The 9974-nt window shown below is 42.2% G+C and overlaps 2 protein-coding genes across 2 annotated transcripts; one reads left to right on the top strand and one right to left on the bottom strand.

Annotated features, from left to right (window-relative positions):
* Window positions 1–68: 68 nt before the first annotated feature.
* On the bottom strand, window positions 69–4530 carry LOC121615229 (pyroglutamyl-peptidase 1-like). The gene is made up of 5 exons (XM_041949492.1): window positions 4396–4530; window positions 3806–3858; window positions 3442–3558; window positions 3087–3319; window positions 69–2314 (listed from the first exon to the last, which is right to left on the bottom strand). The coding sequence occupies exons 1-5, from the start codon at window positions 4424–4426 to the stop codon at window positions 2101–2103; spliced, it is 648 nt and encodes a 215-aa protein (XP_041805426.1). The 5' UTR covers window positions 4427–4530; the 3' UTR covers window positions 69–2100.
* A 3036-nt stretch (window positions 4531–7566) lies between these two features.
* On the top strand, window positions 7567–9520 carry LOC121615228 (transcription factor jun-D-like). The gene has a single exon (XM_041949491.1). The coding sequence runs from the start codon at window positions 7823–7825 to the stop codon at window positions 8768–8770; it is 948 nt and encodes a 315-aa protein (XP_041805425.1). The 5' UTR covers window positions 7567–7822; the 3' UTR covers window positions 8771–9520.
* The last annotated feature ends 454 nt before the right edge of the window (window positions 9521–9974 follow it).

The following is a 9974-nucleotide window of genomic DNA, read 5'->3' as shown; positions in this document are numbered from 1 at the left end:
CATCATAATAAATATGCAAGATAATCCAGTACACATTCACCAATAAATCATGCCACTGTGTGGTAACACATAAAAATAAAGCAATGAAAGGAATTTTAGACAGTACAAATTTTCTCTTTGTACCTATAAGAGGAAGAAATCAGTGTAAATATGCTTTATAGGGCTGTATGAGTCTAATACAGCCAGGGTGTTAGTGATCATGGCATTAAAATACTTCCTTATATGTTTGGGAGATTCAGTAGAAATGTTGGCCCCCTGAAAAAAGCCTAACAACATCTATTATATCTGCCATACATCATACCCTCATCCAGCTCTGCACCGCCCGAACCATTCTGAATATTATGTAATTAAAATAATTTCTTTAGAAGAAGTATGTAGACCTTTAGATTCAACCACAGTGGCCAGTTTTTAGATCACTTTTGATGATTTAGCTGATTCTTAAACTCAGTCAGTACCTGTGAGGAATATTTTTATTTTTAAGTCAAAAGTTGGATTTTATGCCCACAAGTGGAACATTGTCTTCCCTTCCCACCTGCTCAGAACTCCTAACAGGTTAGGACAGCTCTGAGACTCTCCTAAGTCCTGGTACTTTCCAAGGTTAAGAGATGTGATATAACACTTTTACTCCTTTGCCAAATAGTGGGAATAAAAATGCGTCGGTGTGAGAGTTTTGGACCAGTCAGGACCTATTTCCTACTTTGAGAGATTACATAAATACGGTCCTTGATACTGACTCAAGCAGACTTTAATACCTTTTTAATGTTCGAGTAACATCCTGATCCTTTCACTCTGTCAGGCCTGAACAAGTTCAGCAGGTCTGTTTAACCACGATGTACTACACCCTGTGCTAATGTAACGCACCCTCTACCAAAGGAATCTGTAGGTTAATAAACCATTATGGAATTCACTGGAAGAAAGCAGGGAGTAGTTTACTAAGAAGATTACCAGCAGATTGTTCAACATCTCAAACCTCTCAGCATCTTATCATTGGTCGTAATCTATCTGAAATCACCTTAATATTTTATTTATTCTGCTTGCCCATCTTGTTACTGCCATTTAGTTAGAAAGCCAAATGACTGAATTCAGACTCAACTTCCAAGGGCAATACCAACTTTTCAAACTCTGAGTCACAAAACTCTCTTTTAATGTCACTTTGTGATCACAGGTTATGAAATGCTGTGATGGATGAAAGCTGACATGTAAGATATTTGTGTATGGTTCTCTGCATGACACACAAAGTAGAATAACATTTGCATGCCTATTTCACATATGAACACTCGAAGGGTGACAGAGAAGGAATAAAAAATAACAGCTGCATTACATACATAGGACAGACACAGTGGGTTTATCACATGACTTCATAGTGATTGCATGTGCAATATGTTCCCTGAGATGAACAAATCATTGCAAGTGTGAATCTTCAGGTTCCTGTTATTTTAAAGTCCATGGCATCATAATTCAAAGCAGTGAGAGGACAGGCTAACAGGTTAAAAAGTGAATCTAATGCTAAAGTTAGTGTAACTGTAAACGTTCCCACCGTGCATCACCACATGTAACTGGTAGTTTCAGCTATTACCTTGTTAGAACTACTGATTCTATGTTCTATACTCACACAGATTCCCCTTTTCACATTATACAATGTCAATATGTCCATAATTGTTGCTGAGTTGACATCTGTCTTCTTATGGAAGACCAGAGGAAGGACAGTAGAGACACGACTTACACTTACTGATGCCCACCACTCCTGCACGCTCACTCAAACCCACACATGCAAAGACCAAGACCTGGTCTATAATAAGACGCTGTAGTTAAACGTCTTAAACCTTCAGGATTTTTAAGATACAAACCGTGACACTGATGTTACAGTTAAAAGCACCAAATTTAGACATGAGTTCCTGTTTCTTACAGCAAATGTGAAATTCATGCCATTCATTTCTGGAGCTAATGGTTGACTATCTTGAGTCATCACTGCCTGCACTATAGGTTTTTTAATGTTTTGAGCCACACAGCTACCTCAGGAGTCACACTGATGAAGCCTTGTGGTAAAACCTGTGGTCCATTTTGGAGAATTTACTCTGAGTCTGCTGAGGTCGTGAGTCATTAGTGGTCATGCTGCTGCTCATGGTTGTGATCGCAGCGCTCGTTGTGTTTGTGATCCAGTTCCAGCAGTTTCAGCATCTCCTGCACGGTGGCCTGCAGAGCTCTACCCAGGTCCTGGCTGCTGTAGGGTTTCCCAAGTGGAGGCACGTGGATGAAGGCAGAGCGACCCTGCCCTAGGTGCAGAGAGGAGTAGTAGGTGTAGTCGCAGAGATACCTGCCAGGGAGCCAAAGGATGAACGTTAGGTCGTGTAAAGTTTGCATCATCGCATTTCTGCTTTACCAAACCGACAAGAGACCCTCAGAAAACAAGGCAGTTAGAGTTCAAACGAATCCGTGCATCAACTCTGTAAAGCAGCAGGTGCAAACGGCTGTTAAGACATTTTAGGATGTGTTCAATAATAAAACAAACTTAATTATTATGAGGATTTGCATATATTCAGTGAAAAAGAGGAATATTTTGCTCACTAGTAAGTGTGGTCATGGATATTTATAAGTGGAAGACGTAGAGGGAAATTTTAGTTAAACTCCACAGACCAAAAAACAGATGGCAATGCACATATTCTATCTTTGATACATAATAAACAGACTATGTGATGTTTAGTCGGCTGATTGTGGGGAATCATGGTATCATATACTGCATTAGAATAAGATACTTTCTTGTATACAAAATAACACTGGCAAGTGATAAATCACGATCAAATGACTGATCATTGATTACTGATCATTTGATTTCTCACCACTGACAGACATGATCGATTTACATTTTATTTACTGCATTTTCTTTCTGGATTTCTGTTGAGATAGAGAGGTTTTCATGTTGAGATGTGACTGTAGGAAAAGCACAGGTGTAAATAATAAAATCAATGGAGCTGAATTCCATTTAGCTGCTTCACTTTCAGGGTGCTAGTATGGTGGATGCTGAATGGAGCCAATGTTCATGATATCAGTAACACCTGTGCTTTTAGCGTGTAAATAACATCTCTTACCTTCCAGCATCCTTAGATACAGAAAGAGTGACCCCGAGGTCAGAGTCGTTGACCCTTTTGCAGACTGTGTCCATGTCCAGGACTGACTGTATGCAGTTGGGGCCGTTTTCCATGCAACACTGGGAAGCTGGGCAGAAGTTGCAGTTGTCCAGGCATTTGTAACCCTCGTTGTGGCCGCACTGCTCCAGAGTGACAGTGGTGGCTAACCCAGAAACACCCACGTGGACCACTAACTGCTCACAGGACCCCAAATGACAGATAGTTTGGACTGACTGACGGATTTTAGCAGCATTTCATGTACAGTGTGATGTAAATATATGTTTTTACATTCAGTATTGTGTGCTTCCTTGAATACCTGTGGCTGGTGTTCTTTCCACAAAGATGGCAGTAGGTTCTGAACAGCCTGGTATTCAACAGGCACCTCACACACATGAAGGTCTACTGCTTCACCCAGCCCTAATCGCTCCAGCTCCTGTGAACATAGAAAACACTCATACACCTTAATCGCAGACTTAAATAGCTTTAAATGTCAACAGTAAACAATGAATGAAATGACAGCCCCTTAATCAGGCAAGGAAAAACATTTCTCTTTAAGTGCATAGTGCATAAACCCACTTAAAAGGGAAATTCTGAAATGCACATTCCTATTTAAATGCCTTATTTAGGCAACGCCAAAAGACCTTAACTGGCACCTTAGTTAAAAATGGATCACTGATTACCTGTACTGCCACCCAGCTAGAGTTCACTGCATGCTCACCAAAAGGCTCAAAACCTGCAGAGAAAAGAATGTCAAGCAGGATTCTTCACTGCAGCAATACAACACAGTGCGGCAAAGTAAATAAAAAAGTAATCCAGGATGCTTATCTGACATGGAGAGAAGTGATAAAAAGGACTCTTAATTCAAAGTCTAAAGGTTGCATCAGGTTAAACATTAATTGTGGTGGTAGCACATGATACTCAGTAGAGACACAGAAAGCTGTCCTCCTTGCAGTTGAGCAGTTAAGGAGTTCTTTTGCAAAACCAATGAAATTTAGTCTCATTCAGTCTCCTTCTGATGCAAAACCAGCAAAAAAAACCTGTCTCTCCTGACAGCAACATTGAGTCTGCAGGCCATTATTTCTGTAAGCAGTGTCATCACATATTTATATTCAAAATATACCAACCACTACACATTTTAAACTAGATCAACTGTGCAGCTCAGGCACAAGTGGAAAACTCTATGACCTGCTACAGCCCTGTAGTGACATGAAGAAATCATTTAAGACACAGCTGTCTCTCTCCATTCTTCTGACCAATTAAAAGCTCTCACCTGTCACTATTACTTTCTTCTTATTGGCCATTATCCTCGGTTGTTATGACAGGAATTGTCATAGATCTATAATAAAGGGATCAAATATCCCAAACAAGAATTCCAGGATTGTCTACGCTTGCTGCTGTCTTCTTCTGGCTCAGAGCTGAAAGGAAATGACAAACAAGTCTGGATGGGCCATACTGCCATCTACTGTATGGGCATGCATCCCTCACCACACTTCATCCCATAATAAGGCATTTAAATCAGCACTAAGAAATAATTAAAAAAAACTGAACAAAAGAGGAATTTGCATTTTTTCACCTTGCACCACAGGACGGTTTTGGAAAGCGGACAGAAGAGAATGAAAACTGATCCTTTTAATCCGAGTGTCTTAATGCAATAGAATGTAATTCAAACCACATGTGGGCTGAAAATGAAACCCAAGCATCTGCACTGCATCACAGATTAAAGCTTAGGAGAGCTGTCTCATGAGTGAGCGGCTAAAGCAAGTAAAAAAACAACCTCCCCTCCATCAACAAGAACCGTTGAGGCAGCCCATAACGATCACGTAACCCCCAACCAGCTGGTCCAGTGGAGCTGCTCGGTGGTTTTACTGGGCAGCTCCCAGGTGTGAATGTATGCACTGTAACGGCGTGAGTGTGACACAGGGCGTTCCTGAACATGCGTGCCCTGTTTGCTTCTCCCAAGAGAGTTAAAATCAAAGGACATTTCTCTGGCTGAGGGAGGAGAAATTAAAAGCTTGCACAACCTCTGACACACTCCATTACCTGAGTTTAGAGGACAGCCCTTTTTCCCCCCCAGTTTGTTGTCATGAAGGCAGAGCTAATCTAATATCGCCTTACAGAAACAGCTCTTTTTTTTTTCATTCTCGGTGCACTCTGCGGTCCACACCCTTGGGTTGCGAAATGACTCACACATTCTGGACACTGCACCCTATGTGGCTCCGAGCTGGCATACTGAAGATAATATGCTCTCCATAGGGTGGAGATTTGTTTTTTTTTTCTTTCTCTCATTCATGGCGGTGCCTCTACAGTTAAGAGAATCAACATTGATTTGTGCCTCTGAATCACATCACACACGCACGCATACTTACAGGCACACACACAAACACACACACACAAACTATAATACCTCCTCCTAACACCTACACAACCTGCACTGCAGTTGCTAACAACCTCGTCTTGTCCCTCAACCCATTCACCTCTCTCTCTCTCCATCTCGCCTGCGTCACTTGCTATGTCAGTGTTGCCATGGAAACAAGTGATGCCCTCTCTGCTCCGTGGTTCTGAGGCAGACGGTCTGCTGACGTCCTTGCTGTGTATGGGCAGAATAACAATATTCTGCTGTAGTTTCCACCACAGGGCCAGATTCAATGCCTTATATCCTGTAGCCTACACTGGATGTACAGTATACTGTGTTAGTCTCTTTTACATTCTATTCTATACTTCCCTTTTATTCTATTATGTTATCCTCTATTCTTTTATGCTCTATTTTATAATGTTCTATTATATTCCGTAATGTTCTCCTTTATTTGATTTTTTTTGTTCTATTCTCTTCCATAATGCTCTATTCTATTTTCTGTTCTATTCTGTTCTGTTCAAAAATGGTCTATTCTATTTAACAATCTTCTAATGTTCGGCTTCATCCTATTCTTTTCTGTTCTATTATGTTCTACAATGTTCTACTTCATCTTCTCTTTACTGTTCTATTCTAAAATACTCTATTCTACATATATTCTATTCTATATTGTCCTATTTTATAGTTGGTTATGCCCTATTGTATTTTTCAATTCTATTCTATTTGACAATGGTTTCTAGTTCTAATCTACTCTTTTCTGTTGCATTTGATAATGCTCTATTCTATATATAACATTGTTCTGTTCTATTCCACTATGCACTATTCTATATATAATATTCTGTTCTACTCTATTCTGTTCTACAATGCTCTATTCTATTCTATCATGCTTTCTAGTTCTCCACTTTGAACTCTTTTCTGTTCCAATCTATAATGCTGTATTCTTTGTACAATGTTCTGTTCTATTTCATTTGGTTCTATAATGCTCTATTCTATTCTATAAGATTAGATCTTATTCTATTCTAATGTTCCATTCTATTCTATTCTGATCTATGTTTTCTCATCAATGGCTTCATTTCGATTCTACCTGACATTTAAATAGTGGGCAAACATGTGTATGCTCTTGCATCCTGCATCTCGTTCCTAGTCTGTTGCATGAATATTAACAATTTATTCTTCATTTTGTTCAGATGAATAAATATGTTTAAATACCTGTCATTGGAACAGCTTTGTGGTCCGTTGTTATGATTATTAAAATCTGTGCACCTATTTTGGAACAAGTACGTATAAAAAAACTGAGGATGGCTCAAGATCCACCCGCCACAGCCATTAAAGCCACGACAACATGCTTGATGGACATTATGTTAACCTTTCCCCAAAACACATGGTTTCCTCGTTCTACTGTCACTGTTTCCTTCCCTTTTCTAGTTCATGCTCAATTTCCCTAAAAACACTTTGAGAGCACGCTGTAGCACCTCATTTCAACTCTCTCTCTCTCTCGTGTGTGAGGGTTGAATGCCCACTGCTCCTTAAAGAGGTGGAACAAGAGGTGTTGGCACCTCGGATGGACTGGAATTAAATATGAATTCAGTCTGAACTTGAATACTTTAAAACCGAATTAGGAATCTATTTAATCCTTATTGTGTTCTATTCCAGTCTGAGAATAGCAGGGATCCTATAGAGTCTCGTGGAGCAGTACAAGCTTACAGTATAACTTGCATGTTCATACTTATGAAGACTGAAATCTATGTTTATCTAAAGCTGACTCTTCTGTTCTTGAAGTCTTTTCAAACAGCCTCAGTCTGCGTTGAAGGAATATTTTCTGTTAGGCCTGCTCCTCTGTTCTTCCTTCCCTTGGCCTCCGCCTCTTACACCTTCCCCGCCCAGTCTCTGCTCTCTTTTGGCGACCCTGAGCTTTTTTATGCTATGACATCAAACCACAATGCATTGCACTGTTTGTAGTTTACTTAAAGTCTCCATGGCAATAAAGACCGGCTCGGCCCCTTATTCAAATTGAACCGGAAACCAACGTCATTTTGGGCCAATCTCCGCGCTCTGGAGTGACATAATGGAATTTTTAGGGCTAGAAAGCGAGCGAGGTCTGGCTCTGCGCATAGCAGTCGTGCCATCGGGAAAAGACAATATCATCGGCGCGCAGCAGAGACACATCAGAGCCCCTCAGGCGCAACAGCTCGAGTGGTCGACTGACAGAGTGACTGACACACAGGAGGGGGACAAGGAAGCGGGATCACATAGAAATAAGGATCAGCTGATTTCCTCATGTTTGGATGTGACTGCTCAACAATCGTTAATGCGTAACGCTCAGCACTCCCTCATGTGAGGGTGTAGAATGGAAACAACCCTTTACCCAGGCACCGTGGTCAATACTCCGAGGGGCTCCAGCATCTATTCCCAGAGCACGATGATGAAGAAGGACATTAACCTGAACCTGGACGACCAGAACTCCGAGCTCAAAGCAAACCCGCTCCGAGACACAGACGGACTTCTCAACTCCCCAGACTTGGGACTCTTGAAACTAACCTCTCCGGACCTGGAGCGCCTTATTATCCAGTCAAACGGCCTGGTCACCGCCACCAACACGACCTCCCAGTTCCTCTACCCGAAGTCAGCCAGCGACGAGCAGGAGTTCGCGGAAGGTTTCGTCAAAGCACTGGAGGACCTTCACAAGCAGAATCAGCTGAGCGAGGCGGGCTGCGTCTCCGTGGAGAGGCTGGAGCTCCTCGGATCGTCCAACGCGGTCGGCTCCGCCGGGCTCCAAACACCAGACCTTCCTGTATACACTACTTTGAACGGGTACACGGCCAGTCCGCTCGGAGCCACCACCATCAACTACTCCACGGACACAATCCCCTTCCCGCCGCCTCCGTCGCATCTGAGCAGCGCGCAGCAGCAGGCGGCCGCCGCGGCGGCTCTGTCGCGGCTCCAGTCTTCCGGTGTGACACACGGTTTGGTTAAGGACGAGCCTCAGACGGTACCAGACATGCAGAGCTTCGGAGAAAGCCCCCCTCTGTCTCCCATTGATATGGACAACCAGGAGCGCATCAAGGCGGAGAGGAAAAAGCTGCGGAACAGGATAGCCGCCTCCAAATGCCGCAAAAGAAAACTGGAGAGGATATCACGGCTGGAGGACAAGGTCAAGAGCCTGAAAACGCAGAACACCGAGCTGGCATCCACGGCCAGCGTCCTCAGGGAGCAGGTGGCCCAGCTGAAACAGAAGGTGATGAACCACGTCAGCAGCGGATGCCAGCTTTTACCAAACCAGGTCCAGGCTTACTAAATCAGAAATGGTGCTCTTTATGGATGTTTTTACAGCTCTAATATGCTCTGCAGATACAGGGCTGTATTATGAGGAACATATGCCTTTTGTAACCTTAAGTCCTTATCAGAGACTTGATATGAGGCCATTGTAAATGCACCCTCCAGATAAAGCCTGCAGCTGGGACTCGAAACAGACATGTGCTGTCTGTGTAGAGATGAACAGGCCTTGATGACAGCTGGACAGTGGCAGGTTAACCAGCAGCAGGTGAGGGCCGCAGCCTCTTCTGATTCATGGAAATTTGGCAGTGTTGTGCAGACTTGATTTGTTGCCCTGATTTTTTCTGGGAAGCCATGTAGCAAACTGCTATCCAGCGGGCTGGTGAAGGATAGCGTTTATCTGTGTGTGTAAGCTGGACAATCTCAACAAGAGTGCAACCAAACCCCAGGGTGTCACCAAGTGCTGTCATCCACCATGTAATATAATGCCTTACTTGTTTACAAGCACTTAATGACAAATATATATTTTATTTACTGAAACATTTCTTATTTTACATATGGTCTTACTTTTTTTTTTTTTTGCAAAATTGAACACTGCATGTCTTGTCGCTTTGTGTACAGTAACCATTGTATTTTTCATTGTGGTGGCTGCTGTGTAGCTCTTCAGCCGCCACTTCCATGAATGTATGTGTACGTGCTGAACCCTATGTATCCATGTGTAATGGACTTTCAAGTCTCTACCTGACATTTATTAAATTCACTACATTATTAACTGCTCCTGTGTTTTGTTCCTTACCAGGCTCTGCTTGCTTTGCTAAAATGAACATTTGTGAGAATACTACATACATGCACACCTTTACATGTATTGCCTCTTACACAGCTGACACTGTGAATGTTGTATTAAGTGCAGTAGGGAGGCTGAACCAAGCCATAGATGGTCAAACAACTCTGAGGGTACAAAACAAGACATTATTGCAGCATTATGCCCTCTGCTGGGCACAATAAAACTTCAACCATTTCTCAAACATCAAACGTGCACTTCTTGTAAATCACTGACCGCTGGGAATAATAGCAGAGAAAAACAAAGCTACAGCTTTAAGATTTTGTTTATTGATTCCTCATTTTAGCAAATCTGACATTACAGAATTACAGCACAATTCACACAACTAATATCTGACGGTCAGAAAACTTCTATTTACAAGGGTAATTTATGACGGGAGGGAGGA

Source organism: Chelmon rostratus, chromosome 12 (assembly GCF_017976325.1).
Source record: "Chelmon rostratus isolate fCheRos1 chromosome 12, fCheRos1.pri, whole genome shotgun sequence".
Taxonomy (NCBI): domain Eukaryota; kingdom Metazoa; phylum Chordata; class Actinopteri; order Chaetodontiformes; family Chaetodontidae; genus Chelmon; species Chelmon rostratus.
Note: the sequence above shows the minus strand (reverse complement) of the source record. Positions and strands in the feature narration are given on the sequence as shown.

Bases quoted from the DNA above. Each gene is read 5' to 3' on its own strand.
- LOC121615229 (XM_041949492.1), bottom strand. From the start codon at position 4,426: ATGGCCAATAAGAAGAAAGTAATAGTGACAG. The intron at 3,320-3,441 runs GTATTCAAGGAA...TCCTGTGAGCAG, and splicing joins GGAAAGAACACCAGCCACAG to TTAGTGGTCCACGTGGGTGT. The intron at 2,315-3,086 runs GTAAGAGATGTT...GCTCCCTGGCAG, and splicing joins GTATCTAAGGATGCTGGAAG to GTATCTCTGCGACTACACCT.
- LOC121615228 (XM_041949491.1), top strand. From the start codon at position 7,823: ATGGAAACAACCCTTTACCCAGGCACCGTGGTCAATACTCCGAGGGGC.